At 44.0% G+C, this 18429-nt stretch overlaps 1 protein-coding gene across 2 annotated transcripts in view; it reads left to right on the top strand.

The window, feature by feature from the left end:
• The first annotated feature begins 1848 nt into the window (after window positions 1-1848).
• Window positions 1849-18429, top strand: part of mon2 (MON2 homolog, regulator of endosome-to-Golgi trafficking) — a 133601-nt gene continuing 117020 nt past the window's right edge. For both annotated transcript variants that reach the window (XM_048548669.2, XM_048548667.2), the window contains exon 1: window positions 1849-2085. In XM_048548669.2, the coding sequence (XP_048404626.2) occupies window positions 1969-2085 (117 nt within the window). In that variant the 5' untranslated portion in view covers window positions 1849-1968. The remainder of the gene's footprint in view (window positions 2086-18429) is intronic.

The raw sequence follows: 18429 nt of genomic DNA, 5'->3' as shown, positions 1-18429 counted from the left end.
GCTACCTTTTTGAAAATAGATGACAGCAAAGATCTCATTGATTCCAACAGGATACTATTGTTGATTATTTATCTAAACAGATACTAAATCCATTGACCACTACTTGATATTAGTCCATTTTCAATTACTCCCATTGACTACAGACCTGTCAACCCTGGTGAGGGGAACTTTCTGTGGAGGAAAATCGGAAGCCATCTGAAATGATATTATAGAGTCATACAGCACAGAAACAGACACTTTAGTTCAACTTGTCCGTGCCATCTCAATCTAATCCAATCCCATTTGCCAGAAAATAAAATCCAAAAGAACTGCGGATGCTGTAAATCAGGAACAAAATGTTGCTGGGAAAGCTCAGCAGGTCTGGCAGCATCCGTGAAGGAAAAAAAAAGTTAACATTTCAGGTCCGCTGACGCTTCCTCAAAACTCTGTTTTTTCCTTCACAGATGCTGCCAGACCTGCTGAGCTTTTCCAGCATCTTTGTTTTTGTTCCCATGTGCCAGCATTTCGCCCATACTCCTCTTTAACCTTCCTATTCATAACACCCATCTGCCTGCCACTACTACCTCTGACCACCAACATTGAAAAGGGACCTATGGAGCAACTTCTTCCACCTTTTCCCCCCTCACCCAGCTGATGTCCTGTAGTTTTGGACACCACAACCTAGGAAAGAGAACTTAAATGCTAACCCTTTTCATACCTTTCATGATTATATTAACCCCTATATGGTCACCTGCAGCCTCTGATGCTCCAAGGAAGATAGCCCCAGCCTATTCAGCCTCTCCCTATGACTCGAACCCTCCAGTCCCAACAGCATTCCTGTAAATCTTTTCTGCACACTCGCAAGTTTAACAACGTCATTCCTTAAGAAGGTCGACTAGAATTGTATTAAATATTCTGAAGTTTGCCTCACCGATTTCTTATACAGCTGCCACTCCAAAACTCAATGCAAACATGCTGGGGATCACAGCGGGTCCGGCAGCATCAGTAGAGAGAAAGCAAGCTAATGGTTCGAGTCTGGATGACTTCATTAGCTTGCTTTCTTTCCACTGATGCTGCGTGACCTACTATGATCTTCTGCATTTTTTGTATTCAGCACAGATTCCAGCATCTGCAGTAATTTCGTCCTTTACCAAATGTTTTGACCAATGGAGATAAGTATGCCAAATGCCGCCTTCACCGTCCTATCTGTGACTTCACTTTCAAGGAACCATGTTTATGGTAGCCGGCGTCTTCAGAACACATAACGGAGTTGAAGACACTTGAGAGGATGTAATGAAACCCTTACGGCAAAAATGCATGCTGTTTTATCTATTAAATATCCTCACATTGCCAGACAGAGAGGCAGAGCATGGTAGAGACCTCCGAGCCGACGGATGGCGCCGGCAGAGACCTCCGAACAGTGAAGTGGCATTGGGAGACATCTTTGAACTGACGTGGGGGAGGTGGCACTGGGAGAGACCTCCAGACCGACAGATGGCGATGGGAGAAATTCCGGACTGACTGTTCGCGCTGGTAGAGACCTCCAGACCGACAGATGGCGATGGGAGAAATTCCGGACTGACTGTTCGCGCTGGTAGAGACCTCCAGACCGACAGATGGCGATGGGAGAAATTCCGGACTGACTGTTCGCGCTGGTAGAGACCTCCAGACCGACAGACGGCGCTGGTAGAGAGTGCCGGACAGTGAAGTGGCATTGGGAGAGACCAATTGGACTGTTTTTGGGGAGTGGTGGCAATGGGAGAGGCCTCCAGACCGACAGATGGCGCTGGGTGGGGCCTCCGGGCTGGGAGACCCCTGCGTACCGAAAGGGAAAGTAATTTCCGGCCGACGGGGCAGTGTTTACGGAAGTGTGGGTGACGTGTCGCGTTGTGGTGGTTTGTGGGTTGAGGCCCGTGCTCTGGCGAGGCGACAGGGCGCCTGGGGGCGGCCGGAGACGGGGCTGGGGGTGAATCCGTCGCCGGCCCCGAGATGAGGAAAATGTCCACGTCGTCGCCCGAGGCCGTGAAGAAGCTACTGGAAAACATGCAGAGCGACTTGAGGAGCCTGTCGCTGGAGTGCAGGAAAAAATTCCCCCCCGTCAAAGAGGTTAGTCCGGGGGTGAGGGGGGAGAGTTACTGAGGTGGGACCTGGGCTGAGGAGGAGAGGGGCCAGGCAGTGAGGGGCAGCAATAAAGGCCTGAGGGCGGTGTGAACCAGTATTGATAGGGACCTTGGGGTGAGGGAGAGCAGAAGTAGGGGGTAGTGGGGGAGGGGGCGTTTGACAGGGACCACGGGGGCTGAGGTGGTGGTGGTGCTGGTGGAGGAAGAGAGGGACAGGGCCCCCCCCCTGGGGCTGAGGCAGGAGGTGAACAGGCTCCCTGAGGGGTTTGCGGTATTGGGAGAGGCGCCTGCCCAGAGCCTGTGGAGGCGAGAGACTGAGCCGAATGGCCAGAGACTGAGAGTGGAAGCGGTCCGGCGGGAGTGACATTGACACCTTTGCCGTGTAACCCGAGGAAGGCGAAGCACGGGTCCTCAGCTGGAGCTTGCAAGAGTGAGGCTGGCACAGGACCCCCGTGGAGAAGTGTGGGGGGAGCTAATGCAGTCCCCACGTATGGAGCCCAATACCCCCACCCCCCCCCCCAAGCCGACAGCTTCCTCTCCCAAATTCTAGAGAACAGGACAAAAGAGAAAAATAGATGGAGAGTTTGATTGTTGCAACAGTTGTCAGTTGCTCCTTTCTGGATTTGCAAAAATGTTCGAGTTGCGAAGTGTCCACTGCAGAGTGTGCATTTTCTGTGATCCTTGTCAAAGGGCTCAAGCAGTGATTCAGTGATTTTCCAGATAATTTGCATAAACAGGCACTTTGTCTTAGAGACAGCAGGAACTGCAGATGCTGGAGAATCTGAGATAACAAGGCGGAGAGCTGGATGAACACAGCAGGCCAAGCAGCATCAGAGGAGCAGAAAGTCTGACGTTTCAGGCCTAGATCCTCCTTCAGAAATTTTGTCTTTACTGCTTCTGAATAGCAAAGGGTATACTCACATTTCATATTGACTTTGTAAGCAAGTTGTACAATAGCTTGACACAGTCATAAGCAGTAACCCAGACTGAGAGTTCAATAATTCCTATCAGTCAACAGCTGATCTGGTGCGCACACACTCAATATGAATGTCGATGTCTTATTATCATGATGATATTGAACAGCGGGATATGTGTGAGTTACTTGAGTATTTGTGGTTATGTTCTCAGGTGGGGAAAAAACACTGTCCAAACCAGATGGCATTTACTTGCTCTGACTATCCCTGTAATGTAATAACAGTGCCCTACTAAAACTCCAGAATTCTCAATTAATCTCTTCAATTATTCATGGAACATTTGGATGGTGCTATTAAAATATTACTTTGGACGATCTAACAAGTTTTCATGACACAATCCAGAACTTGCATGGGGTCACTCAGTAAAGACTCATTGTTTCTTTCCATTTGAAATATTATTGACAAATGGTTTCCTTTGAAAATGCTCATTTGCAGTGGGGCAGGATATATTGCTATATACGTGCAGATGTTGTTGATAAAGAAAGCATCTATCTTTAGAGTTAGTTTGCAGCTTGAATCTTAGTTAATGACCCTAGCAGGTTTAACTCTGTTCATTGGAGGGGTAATGACTCTTTCCCAAGCCATTGGAGGGAGACATGCTACCGACTGCTCAGTTTACTTCTTGCCAGATCCATCTTGATTTGTCTGCACTCTTATTCAATTAAGTTATTGTTAAGGAGAAATTGTGTAATGTAGATTTACAAGCAGTCTTTCTGTCTTTTGACTGTTCTTCATTTTCATAAACATTAATTTGAATAGAAATTCTGGATGTGAGTTTGCTCGCTGAGCTTGAAGGTTAGTTTTCAGATGTTTTGTCACCACTCTAGGTAACACCAGCGCTTCACCGGAGGCTCACTAATGATGTTACCTAGAATGGTGACGAAACGTCTGAAAACTAATCTTCCAACTCAGCGAGCAAACTCACATCCAGAACCTCAACCTGAGCTACAAATCTTCTCAAAACTCACTTGAATAGAAATACTGAATGATTCCAAAGATTTGAATTGAAAAGTTTTATCCTTGACTATTTCTTCAGAGATTGCAAAGCAAGCCATTTTTAAAGCCAAAAATTGAGACTTTTTAGATTGTTCTAAATATTTAATGAGTGAAATTATTTTGTTTAATAACCTATGTATTTAATAATTTCATCCTGCTAAAAATCAGTAACACGTAAGTTATTACACTTCACAACCACAACTGACGGTTCAAAGTTTAGGCCTGTGCCACCACGTCTTGCCCTAGATTTTGTCCCTTAACTTAAAATTGCTCATTGATCTCTTGCTTCGTTGCTGTTGTGGATCTTGCCGTGCACAATTTGACTGTTCTGTGCCTAATTTTGAAAAAGTGCATCATTGGCAGTCAAGCGTACTCCACCACTCTGGTGGGTGAATGCTGTGATGCAAATGCGACTTGATTCTCTTCATCTCAAAAATGCTTCCTGTCCAGTGTAACAGAGATTCGGGCAAGACCCAATGTCAGCATGTTGTTAACTTTGGCCTTTGGTGAAAATTTCCTGCATTCCTCCAAGAACTAACAGATCACGTCTTGCTGCCAATTCCCACTACTGACCATTGATTACTTTCAAGAGCAGAGGTTAATTGACAGGGTTCCAAAACTGTCAAAAAAAATCTTTCGGAATTGTAGCCAGGATAAAATCTAGATGAAAGCATGTTTTCACAGACTCAAAAGTTGAAATACTGTCTTCAGCTTCTAAAGAGAACAGGAGATGGGAACCAACTTGTTGGTGGCTCTTAACAAGATGAAAACATTGCAACCATCCATCTAATAATTATATTCTCTGCCATGGTGAGAAACTTCAGAGTGCTTCAGTGAAGACGGATCTTCATATCCTCAAGCAACTCTACACTTTCAGCACCCAACGATGCCTGTGCCTTGTTCGAAATGCAATAAATCTAACCATTGCATATATGGCTACACTCCTCTCATTTCAAGCATCAAAGTCTTGAAATAATTTATGTTAGTTTTGGTGATTATATTGAGTTAGCACCAGGCTTCTTAACTGAAAAACAGTTAAGAGATGGAGCCATCAAGTTATGTAAGTCACTTAATAAAATGTGAGGCTGGATGAACACAGCAGGCCAAGCAGCATCTCGGGAGCACAAAAGCTGATGTTTCGGGCCTAGACCCTTCATCAGAGAGGGGGATGGGGAGAGGGAACTGGAATAAATAGGGAGAGAGGGGGAGGCGGACCGAAGATGGAGAGTAAAGAAGATAGGTGGAGAGAGTATAGGTGGGGAGGTAGGGAGGGGCTAGGTCAGTCCAGGGAAGACGGACAGTTCAAGGAGGTGGGATGAGGTTAGTAGGTAGCTGGGGGTGCGGCTTGGGGTGGGAGGAAGGGATGGGTGAGAGGAAGAACCGGTTAGGGAGGCAGAGACAGGTTGGACTGGTTTTGGGATGCAGTAGGTGGTTGGGGGTAAGAGCTGGGCTGGTTGTGTGGTGCAGTGGGGGGAGGGGACGAACTGGGCTGGTTTAGGGATGCAGTAGGGGAAGGGGAGATTTTGAAACTGGTGAAGTCCACATTGATACCATATGGCTGCAGGGTTCCCAGGCGGAATATGAGTTGCTGTTCCTGCAACCTTCGGGTGGCATCATTGTGGCAGTGCAGGAGGCCCATGATGGACATGTCATCAAGAGAATGGGAGGGGAAGTGGAAATGGCTTGCGACTGGGAGGTGCAGTTGTCTGTTGCGAACTGAGCGGAGGTGTTCTGCAAAGCGGCCCCCAAGCCTCCGCTTGGTTTCCCCAATGTAGAGGAAGCCGCACCGGGTACAGTGGACGCAGTATACCACATTGGCAGATGTGCAGGTGAACCTCTGCTTGATGTTGAATGTCATCTTGGGGCCTGGGATAGGGGTGAGGGAGGAGGTGTGGGGACAAGTGTAGCATTCCCTGCGGTTGCAGGGGAAGGTGCCGGGTGTGGTGGGGTTGGAGGGCAGTGTGGAGCGAACAAGGGAGTCACGGAGAGAGTGGTCTCTCTGGAAAGCAGACAGGAGAGGGGATGGAAAAATGTCTTGGGTGGTGGGGTCGGATTGTAAATGGCGGAAGTGTCGGAGGATGATGCGTTGTATCCGGAGGTTGGTAGGGTGGTGTGTGAGAACGAGGGGGATCCTCTTAGGGCGGTTGTGGTGGGAGCGGGGTGTGAGGGATGTGTTGCGGGAAATACGGGAGACGCGGTCAAGGGCGTTCTCGATCACTGTGGGGGGAAAGTTGCGGTCCTTAAAGAACTTGGACATCTGGGATGTGCGGGAGTGGAATGTCTTATCGTGGGAGCAGATGTGGCAGAGGCGGAGGAATTGGGAATAGGGGATGGAATTTTTGCAGGAGGGTGGGTGGGAGGAGGTGTATTCTAGGTAGCTGTGGGAGTCGTTGGGCTTGAAATGGACATCAGTTACAAGCTGGTTGCCTGAGATGGAGACTGAGAGGTCCAGGAAGGTGAGGGATGTGCTGGAGATGGCCCAGGTGAACTGAAGGTTGGGGTGGAAGGTGTTGGTGAAGTGGATGAACTGTTCGAGCTCCTCTGGGGAGCAAGAGGCGGCGCCGATACAGTCATCAATGTACCGGAGGAAGAGGTGGGGTTTGGGGCCTGTGTAGGTGCGGAAGAGGGACTGTTCCACGTAACCTACAAAGCGGTCCCCAAGCCTCCACTTGGTTTCCCCAATGTAGAGGAAGCCACACCGGTTACAGTGGATGCAGTATACCACATTGGCAGATGTGCAGGTACAACGCATCATCCTCCGACACTTCCGCCATCTACAATCCGACCACACCACCCCAGACATTTTTCCAGCCCCACCCCTGTCTGCTTTCCGGAGAGACCACTCTCTCCGTGACTCCCTTGTTCGCTCCACTGCCCTCCAACCCCACCACACCTAGCACCTTCCCCTGCAACCACAGGAAATGCTACACTTGCCCCCACACCTCCTCCCTCACCCATATCCCAGGCCCCAAGATGACTTTCCACATTAAGCAGAGGTTCACCTGTATATCTGCCAATGTGGTATACTGCATCCACTGTACCCAGTGTGGCTTCCTCTACATTGGGGAAACCAAACGGAGGCTTGGGGACCGCTTTGCAGAACACCTCCGCTCAGTTCGCAACAAACAACTGCACCTCCCAGTCGCAAACCATTTCCACTCCCCCTCCCATTCTTTTAGATGACATGTCCATCATGGGCCTCCTGCAGTGCCACAATGATGCCACCTGAAGGTTGCAGGAACAGCAACTCATATTCCGCTTGGGAACCCTGCAGCCCAATGGTATCAATGTGGACTTCAGCTTCAAAATCACCCCTTCCCCCACCGCATCCCTAAACCAGCCCAGTTCGTCCCCTCCCCCCACTGCATCCCAAAACCAGTCCAACCTGTCTCTGCCTCCCTAACCTGTTCTTCCTCTCACCCATCCCTTCCTCCCACCCCAAGCCGCACCTACCTACCTACCTACTAACCTCATCCCACCTCCTTGACCTGTCCGTCTTCCCTGGACTGACCTATCCCCTCCCTACCTCCCCACCTATACTCTCCTCTCCACCTATCTTCTTTTCTCTCCATCTTCGGTCTGCCTCCCCCTCCCTCCCTATTTATTCCAGAACCCTCACCCCATCCCCCTCTCTGATGAAGGGTCTAGGCCCGAAACGTCAGCTTTTGTGCTCCTGAGATGCTGCTGGGCCTGCTGTGTTCATCCAGCCGCACATTTCATTATGTTGGATTCTCCAGCATCTGCAGTTCCCATTATCACTGATATTAAGCCCTTGCAGGGTTGTGGAGGCAGAATGTTCTGTTGCAAATGACTGACTTAACGTGACAAAGGCTATTTTTTAAAATAGATGTCAGAAATTACAAAGCTGAACTAGACACAGGCAAACAAAGCATCTGACAATAATGCCCTGGGGGAGGAGGTTGCACTGCTATAACTGCAGTCATTCCAGGCAATCCATTCGAAAAGGTCACACTGGAAACAGACAGAAGCGAATCAATGTAGACTGTTTATATTCAGGCCTAGTTGATGGGCGCCTTTTATATTTCATCCATGAAACATTTCCTGAAATTGTGAAGCTTTTTATTTTAATGATCAAATAGCAAGTGATTTTTTTTTGCCCCTACAATAACAAATCAAGTACTAAAATTGGTAATTGGCTTTTCAACTTTGTATTTTCAGGGATGAAATTATATAGCTTCTGTCCATGATTCAGGTTATTCTGTGTGTAACTGACTACTCAGGGCAGATGTCCTGTTCCCCGATCATTGTTGTCAGCTGATACCAGCATCACAGCTGATCACTGTGCCTGTGCTCAGGAGAAGAAATAATCAGACTGTGTTTCTGTTTTTTTTGTTGTAGCAATTGGGCAAAGATAAAATTCTCTCCGACTTTGCTTCCTGTTGTTGATCAATCACAGCTTTCAGGGATGACTTGTTCATTTTATTGAAGTAATTATGGATGACTGGAGCCTCTGGAGTTGTGCCTAAAAGATGTAACATCGCTTTCATTGTGATAATGTTTTGTATTTTTCTCAGGACGTTTGTGCCCCAGGACGTTTGTGCCCCAAGACGCTCTACAGGAAACAAAGTTCATGATACAAAATTTGACACCAGTCCACATAAAATATTAGAACAGGTTTCCAAAAGCTTGGTCAAAGTAGTAGATTTTATTATGTATTTTGTAGGAGAGAAAGGTGGCAAGTCATTGACAGGAAATTCCTGTGCTTAGTGTTTTGGCAACTGAAGTCACAAATGCCTGTGGTGGAATAATGAAGTCATGGGTTGTGCGAGGTACCAAAATTGGAGATATGTGCTGCTGTCAGAGGATTGAGAGGAGGGAGACTACTTGGAAAGAGTAACTCTTTAAGAAAAGTGTAACCCAACATCTTTTAAATCAGCCCAGTAATTTAGCTAAACACTGAAAGTTGCATTAATAGTGACATGACAGCAGAATCAAATAAACCGCTCAACACTTACATGGATTTGCTTGGGGATAGCAGTCTAATTAGTTTTTTTTTAAAGAAATGGGATTGTTGAAAAGTTTAAAATATGTTCAAATATAGGACTAGGTGTATGAATTTAAGAAGCTTGTGCAGTCAATCTGATTTGCATAACAAGACCACCTTGCAGCTATGAAGTTTGCAGTGCCCTCTAATGTGGTGTTTTGCACTTGAAAGTAAAAATACAAAAGCAGGGTCATGTTTGGACATAGGGTAAATTAGAAAGATCTCTTTTTATATCATGCCTTCCTGACCTGAGGACTTCCCAAAGTATGTAACAGCCAGAGAAGTACTAGTTTAGTACTGTCATAATGTACAAAACACAGTTGTGCACGTCGAGTACCTGCCCACAGCCGTGGGCTCGTGACAAATCCTGTTTTTTTGGGGTACGGATTTATCTTTTCCATGTACCTAAGAGGTGGTGTGATTTCAGTCTAACACCTTTGTGTATCCTGGAATTCAGCTTAGATGTTTATGCTAGATTTGATGGAATGAGACTAGTAGACAACCTTCTGATTTAGAGATGAAAATGCTGCCAACTGAAGCTTTCCTTCCACTTCCAGGAAGCAGGCCTGCTTCTGAAGAATATTACTGTATTAATTACATCATCTTTCACCTGGGAGGCAGCTTAATAGCATGTCTTTTATGTGCCTGGTCTTGGTGCTTGCTGTTGTAAGTGTTGCTAATGCTCTCCATTCCTAATTCTTTCAAATCACAGTTGGTAAATTCTCAGCCTGATTGAATCACTCGAGCCAGATATATTGTCAGCAATGCACCACAAAAGAGTGATGTTAGCTTCACACCTTACCAGAGCCTAAGGTAAACTGGCATCTGCACTGGCTTAGGAAATGTTATTGAGAGAAATTTGGAACTGTTGTCATTTTGAAGAAAGATCTAGCGTAAGATTACCATACTTGACAATCTGGACTATTATTGCAGGCTATCTTTTCTGTATGAAATTTGCCAATATTTTAACTGCATATTAAGCTTTGCTGCAGCAATGTTGAATTGACCCAGTAGACTCAGTTGAAGAGCTGTCACTCTGTAATTGCTTTTTCAACTAAACTCTTGCAGTTGACTGTGTGAGCACCATGTTTGACCTTGATTAAAAATGCACCCACCAACTGATGTAATAGTGACGTGTTGCATTATTGGACTGTCAGTATAGTTCACGTAGTAATATGAAGTATTCCACTGCTTATCAAAAGTAATTACTTTTTATGTCCTAATGAAAAAATTTGAAAGACATTGAATCTGATATATCACTACAATGACCATTTGAGATTTTGCAGTCTTATATATTCTGCAGATTAGATTCTTTTTGAATTTATACATTAGTAAAATTCAGTATGCCACAGATTGCACTGGACCCTAATGATAGTAACAGTACAAAACAAAGCCACTTTGCACCACATTATGGTCATAGTGTAAAAGCACCTGAGTGCACCAATGTAATGTGGCCTTGATGAGAATCCATAACTCTCAATGGTATTATTAAGAAAGCAAAAATAAGCAGAAGGGAATTGAAGCCATCACAGAACTAAGCAACCAACTTTAATGCGCAAACTGTTTTGTCTGCACTGTCATGAAAAGGTATGACTATTTGGACAGTTCCTCTTGACAGCTATGCCATGATTAAAATGTCCTGTTTAGAGAAAATGGCCCTATCTCTGTCAATTTGAATACGTCACCATGCCTTGGCAATGTGCTACATTTCAAATCTGGTAGTTTGTAGATGCAGTGAGGGTAACAAAGCTAGACATTTAGGATGTTTCATTAATTGTAGCACCTATAATTTGCTGCAAAGTAAGGGCAGGTCGAGGCATGTTGAGTTGCAAACAATAAGGACTGCAGATAATAAAATGTGAGGCTGGATGAACACAGCAGGCCGAGCAGCATCTCAGGAGTACAAAAGCTGACGTTTCGGGCCTAGACCCTTCATCAGAGAGGGGGATAGGGTGAGGGTTCTGGAATATATATAACTTTCAAACCTGTAGCAGTCTTAACAGCATGCAAGACTTCTGTTGCTGGCACTGAGGTTAACTTACTTGATAATCAGTATCAAACTCAAGATGTCATCTTTTCTCCTTCAGACAAATGTACAAACATGGTGGTCCCATTGATGTAAATCAGTTACTCATTTAAGCTACCTCCACAATTACCATAGTTCCAGAGCTATATCAAAACTCAAATCTCACCCATATAATAAAATGTGAGGCTGGATGAGCACAGCAGGCCAAGCAGCATCTCAGGAGCACAAAAGCTGATGTTTCGGGCCCGAAATGTCAGCTTTTGTGCTCCTGAGATGCTGCTCGGCCTGCTGTGTTCATCCAGCCTCACATTTTATTATCTTGGATTCTCCAGCATCTGCAGTTCCCATTATCTCTGATAAGGACTGCAGATGCTGGAAGCTAGCTAGAGGCTGGAAAGCATCGCAGATCAGACAGCATCTGAGGAGCTAGTAAGTTAACTTTTCAGGCCAAAACCCTTAGTCAGGAGTGTTATTTTGAAGGGATAATTTTTCAGATACACCATTGATCTGTAAGGATGTCAGTTTCTGTCATTTGATGGTTGGTAAAACGCCCAATCATTTGAAGTTTTGGAATTTTTGCTGTTCATGAATTAAATTACATGAGTTCAGAGTTTTTCTACTAGTTTGGCTATTGCTATTCTAATACTATAAATTCCATTGCCAATATTGGTTTACTCATGCAAGGTCTAGCATTCTGAATGAGTTGGTAACAGCTCGAACATTCACAGCTATGTTGTTAAAACATGTTGCATTCTGCTTTGCTCAAATTTTTATGGTGGATTTGCAATTACTGTTCTGTTCGTGTGTAGTTTTGGTTTCCTTACCTAAGAATAATTTACTTGCCATGGAGGGAGTGCAGCAAAAACGCATCAGACTAATTCCTGGCAGGTCAGGTCAGGTCAGTCCTTTCAAGAGAGTTTGGATCTACTGAGTCTGTACTCACCAGAATTTAGAAGAACGAGAGAAGATCTCATTGAAACACGTAAAATTTTAACAGGGTCTGGACAGACTGAATGCAAGGATGATCCTTCCTTCGGATAGAGGTTCCAGAACAAGGTGTCATGGTGTCAGGATGTGGAGTTTGCTGCTTCAGACAGAGATGAGAAGTTTATTCACGCCGAGATTGGTGAACCTGTGGACACCTCTTCAGCTGTAGGCCGAAGTTACTGAATATAGCTAAGGAAGAATTTATATTTCTAAAAGTTAAAGAATTTATATTTTCTAAAAGTCGGGTATGTGGAGGAGAGTTGGAACGTGGCATTGAAGTTGAAGATCAGGTATTATCTTGACTGTTGTGTTGGCTCAGTGGGCCACATGGCCTCCAAATCCTCTTTCCTCTGTTTCTGTGAAACAGTAAAAGAACAGCAACTGTTTATTTTAAACCAGGTTATAATCTATCAGTACCATAACATGGTATTTCCCAGCAAAGCAACATGAGATTTTATTTCATCAAAGTAATCCTATTTAAAAAGACAACAGTGTAGATGCTGGAAAACTGAAATACAAACAGCAGCAGGTTACAGTTGCAGCTGTGGAGAGAGAAACCACATTAATGTTTCAAGTCTGAAGGAGAATAGTTGGAAATGTCTTACGTTTTCACCAAGGGTTATGAGGGACAGGGCAAGGAAAACTTCGTGATAGGGTAGGAGACTGGAGAAAATTGAAAGTCACAAATTTAGTCTTCCAGAACCAAAGGGAATGGTGATGAAGTAAGAAATGAAACAGCTGTCTACAGAAGGTGTGCTGCTGACTGCTAATGCAAGAGAAAAGCTGAAACATGTAAAGAATAGGGGTAGAGTTTATGATCTGAAATTATTAAATTCCAAAAGGTGCTGAATTGACCTATCGGAAGATGTGGTGCTGTTCCCGAAGATTATATTGAGCCTCAGTGAAACAATGGCTCAAATAGCTCTGTTGCCTCTCAGCTCCAGGGGCCTGGGTTTGATTCCCCCTCAGGCAACTGACTGTGCGGAGTTTGCACCATTCTCCCTGTGGGTGCATGGATTTCCTCCCCCAGTCCAAAGATGTGTAGGCTAGGCGGATTGGCCGTGCTAAATTGCCCATAGTGTTCAGGGATGTGTAGATTAGGTGTGTTTGGGGAAATGGGTCTGGGTGGGATGCTCTGAGTGTTGGTGTGGGCTTGTGGGTCTGATGGGGCTGTTTCCACGCTGTAGGGATTCTATGGATGAAAAAGACTGGACGACTTGAGTTATGTGAATAGGCTGGGTCTTTTTCTCCTGTCATGTAGGAGGCTGACGGGTGACCTTATAGTGGTTTATAAAATCGTGAGGGGCAATAAATAAAAAGAATTGCCAAGGTTTTTCCTTCAGGGTAGGTGAATTCAAAAGTAGAAGCCACAAGCTTAAGGTGAAAGAAGGAAAGATTTAAAAGGGACCTGAGAGGCTGTTGTTTCTCACACAGAGCTTCCAGAGGAAGTGGTAGAGGTGAGTACAATTGCAACATTTAAAAGAAATTTGGATTGATAAATGTATAGGAGTAGTTTAGAGGGATATGGGCCAAATGCCGGCCAATGGGACTAGTTTCTTTAGGAAACCTGGTTGGCTGGTCGAGTTGAGACACAGGGCCTGTTTCTGTGCTGTCCTCTATAATTCTCTTAAGGTTAACATGCACATTCAGTTGGTGGCTAGGAGGTCAAATGCAATGTTAGCATTCATTTCAAGAGGACTAGAATACAAGAGCAGAAGTGTGCTGCTGAGGCTATATAAGGCTCTGGTCAGACTGCATTTGGAATTTTGAGTAGTTTTGGGCTGTGTATCTAGAAGTGATGTACTGGCATTGGAGGGGGTCCAGAGGATGTTTATAAGAATGATCCTGAAGATGAAGGGCTTGTCTCTTGAGGAGCGGTCAAGGCCTATGGGTCTGTACTCAGTGGAGTTTAGAACAATTGATGGTGGGGGAGGGGTTGGGATCGTTTGAAACTTCGAGAGTATTGAGAGGTCTGGATAGAGTGGGTGTGGAGATATTTCCACTAGTAAGAGAGACTGAGACCCTAAGGAGACAGCTTCAAAATGAAGGAACAACCCTGTAGCAGGAGATGTGGAGGAATTTCTTCAGCCACAGGGTGGTCAATCTGTGGAACTCATTGCCATAGAGGACTGTGGAAACCATGTCACTGAGTGTATGTAAAACAGAAACGTTCGTTATTGGTAAGGGGATCACGGGTGACAGCGAGAAGTTAGGAGAATGTGATTGGGAATACCAGCTATAATCGAATGACTGAGCAGACTTGATGAGCCAAATGGCCTAATTGTGCTCATATATCTCATGATTTTTACACAGATCTTCATGTTACGCAGTTTGATCTGGTACTGATTGTATTTTGCTGGAGTAGGCACCCATGCTTTAACAGAAGCTGTTGTTACAGTTTTGTGAATTCCCTTTAACACTCAAATCGATCCCCAGAATTTTCTACTTAAGGGTATGGATGCTCAATTTATTGAAATTTAAGGCTGAGATTGATGGGTTTTTTTTGCAACATGAAGAACTTCAAAGAATTGTTTTGGAAAGTGGAATTGAAATAGATTAGGCATGATCTCATTGACTGATTAAGTATGTTTGAAGCAGCATTGGCCAGCTTCTATTCCTTAAGTTCTTTCGAAGTAGACTTTGCTGACTAAATAGATTTTTATTTCTTGCAAAATACATCTTGTGACTCCCATTCCACCTCAGCTCATCTGCTGCAGGTGATGTCAGTAGATACTCCAATATTTGGACTCTTTTATATCTAGCTTATCGACAAACAACACATTAAAACAATCAACAGATACAGTTTAATGACTGGGCTTTGTGGTCACGTTTCACATCTTGTAACCCAATTTATGAAAGGAGTTTAACCCCTGTGTGTAAATACAGTGGGTTTGTGATTGGACGTTGATGCAGCTGTTTGGAGCACTGCTGAGCCTCCAGCTGTAAATATCTTGAGCAACTTGCCACCATGAGTGGAGGTGCCCAAGCAGACATTGTCATTGAATGAAGTAGAAGCTCTGCTTTTGTCCTTGGTTAGAAATATAGCAAGTAGGAACAGGAATAGGCTATTCGGCCTTTCAAGCTTGCTCCATCATTCATTACAATTATGGCTGATCGTCCAAGTCAGCACCCTGTTCCTGCTTTAGCCCTAAGAAGGTGTAGCAATAATCTGTTCTGCTCTTCATTAAGCACCATCTTCAACAATCGGAAATCCAGATCTTAGTAATAATGGTAACAGTTTTTAAATTTGCAGTGCATTGGAGTGATTTCTACAACTTCAGGAACCTGTTTTCCAGTATAACATTAACAAACTGTTGTGCACAGTTAATTAAGTATCTGATCTTACATACAAAGGTAATTCATCCAGAGGCTATGGAAAGCATTGAGTTGCATTTCACTGCGCCATTATTTTGCATAGTCTGTCATCTTTGGGCCTGAACAGAATATTTTGGCTTTGATACCATTAATGACTAATTGTTCATTCCTCAACATAGCCCTTGGGGAGGAGAAGGGATTAATAACACTAGCCCAGGAGGAAAGTAATTCTCTGGACTGTAATCCTAGTTTTCATGCTAATCTCATAACTATAAAGAATTTTGACGTGATGTGTGGTATAAATTAATAATGCTTTGAGAAAGCAACAAGTCAAATGCACTGTTAGAGGCATCTATCTAATTATGGTCTTCCAAGATGTGACTGCTGTGCAAAGGAAGATGGTAAACTATTTGTTTTGTTTTATTTTAAATGCTAGTATTTGATTGTCCAGTGCTGTTTCCTAAACATGCATCTGTAAGTAAACTGATCTTTATTAAATATAATGATATACCATGCTTTTGTCCTTGAGGTTGATGTTTAATCTGGACTTTGTTTCTGTCACATGAACCTCTAGGGCACTAACACATGGCAAGTCCTAGTGGCTTATTCAGAAACGTGTAACAATATCTGACCTTTTCCGCGTGGGTGGCACAGTGGCTCAATGGTTAGTACTGTAGCCTCACAGTGCCAGGGACCCAGGTTCAATTCCAGCCTCGGGTAACTGCCTGTGCGGAGATTGCACGTTCTCCCAGTGCCTGCGTGGGTTTCTGACGAGTGTTCCAGCTTCCTTCCACAGTCCAAAGCTGTGCAGGCTAGGTGGATTGGCCATGCTGAATTGCCTGTAGTGTTCAGGGGTGTGTGGCTTATAAGGGGATGGGCTCTGGGTTGGATGCTCCAAGGGGCTGTGTGGACTTGTTGGGCCGAAGGGCCTGTTTCCACACTGTAGGGAATCTAATATACTAGTAAATATTGTCCATATGTTGTATTGTAATAACATCAAATTGGTGGACAATCAGCTCTGGATTTTCGCAGCTGCCACTGGGACATTACGTAGTTGATCATGATCAATAGTTTAATTATTCAATTCAAAATATGTAGAAACTTAAACTTCTGGAGTAGTTATGCCATGTGTGACAATAAGTGAGATTCAATAGCCATTGACATTCAAGGAATTAAATCTTATTTTGTCAGTCGTGCTGAGTTTGAGGGATTCTATTCTCATTACTAGCAACTGGGAAACACAGTTGCAATATAATATTGCTGTTAGATGTTATCTGAAAGTTCTTCCAGCAAATTACTTTCTGAAGTGCCATGATTGTTGTGTGGCCAACATAATAGCCTTTCTGCACCAGCAAAGTCTGTCAAACAATTATGACATGGTTGGAGCAGTCTGTTTTAAAATGGTGCTGGTTGAGAAAGAACAGGACTAGAGCGAATGTTGTTTATGTTGTACAGTGGAATCCTGAATCTGAAATAGACCACCAGCTTAGAAGAGATCAGTATTGAATGTTGTCTAGGAAAATTTCTTTATTCCATCACTGAATCATTGTCCTGAATGCAGTTTAGGATGACCCTTTCTCATGACTTGCTGACCTAAACCACATATACAGCGCATAATGTTGATAATTGAGAGCTCTACTCAGTCACTGCTTTCAGTCATGCTTTTGGGATGACTATCTTGCTGTGGTTGTCAATCTTTAAAGGTATCAGTTGTCTATAACATATAAATCTATAAATTCTAACCTTAGGAACAACCTCAGGATACCTGCTAGGACAGCACAAAACTTGATTTGATACAGTAAATATAACTTTGAAACGTAAGGTTGGGGTAGGAATTGGGCAACATGATTTTGATTGTGTTGAAGTTAGTGGAAATGGCTAGAGATTGTCAGCAGAACCAATTCATATGAACATACAAGGACGAGGAGAAGTAGCAGCTTCTCTAGCCTACTCCAGCATTTGATAAATGACTCATCTGCTTGGAACCTCATCCACGTTATGAATTGCCCCAGTTAACCAATCAGGATGGCTTTTCTTGAGGGATGTAGTTGTGTTGGAAGCATTTTTAAAAATGCTTTTTCTTAAAAAAAGAACTACTTTTGTAATAGTTATGGAAAAGGATAAGTCATCCATAAAATTAAAAATCTTAATTATAGTAAGGCAAATTTTAAGGGTATGAAACAAGAACTTTCAAAAGTTGCTTGGAGGATGTGAAATAACCTTGGCAGATGATGTTAAAGATACTCCCAGAAAGATTCTACAAATACATTAAGAGCAAGAGAGCAATTAAAAAGAGGGCATGACCCCTTTAAACATCAACAAGGTCGTCTTTGAGTTGAGCCTCAGGAGGTGGAAGAAGTATTTAACGAATATTTCGTGTCAGTTTTTACTGTTGAGAAAGAAATGGAGGCTGCAAAACTCAGTGAAATCAATATTGATGTTTTGAAAACAGTTCACATTCCAGAAGTGGCTATCAGATAGGCATATGGATGATATTGTAAGTTAGGAGTGGAGTTGAGATAGACCATAGGTTTAGGATAAAAGTTCAGCGCAACATCTTAAGCCAAAGGGCCTGTACTGTGCTGTACTGCTCTACGTTCTATAAGAGGAAATGCTGGAGGTTTTTGAATGCATAAAGGTAGATCAAGTATACCCCAGGACATCATGGGAAGTTAGGGAGGAAATTGTGGGGCCCCTGTCAGAAATATTTGCACTGTGCACAAACACAAGTGACATACTAGAGGACTGGAGGGTGGTTAATTCTGTGCCATTGTTTAAGAAAGTCTGTAAGAAGTTTGGAAACTATAGACCTGTGAGTCTGACATTTTTGGTGGATAGAGTTGCTGGAAGTGATTCTGAAAGATAGGATTTACGTGCATTTGGTGGGGCAAGGATTGATTAGGGGTAGTCAGCATGGTTTTGTGTGAGGAAGATCATGTCTCGCAAACTTGATTGTGCTTGATTGATGAGGGCAGAGTGGTAGATCTTGTTTACTTGGACCTCAGTAAAGCCTTTGATAAGGTTCCG

This window comes from Stegostoma tigrinum, chromosome 18, assembly GCF_030684315.1.
Source record: "Stegostoma tigrinum isolate sSteTig4 chromosome 18, sSteTig4.hap1, whole genome shotgun sequence".
NCBI lineage: Eukaryota > Metazoa > Chordata > Chondrichthyes > Orectolobiformes > Stegostomatidae > Stegostoma > Stegostoma tigrinum.
The sequence above is the reverse complement of the archived record's forward strand: the minus strand, read 5'-3'. Positions and strand labels throughout refer to the sequence as shown.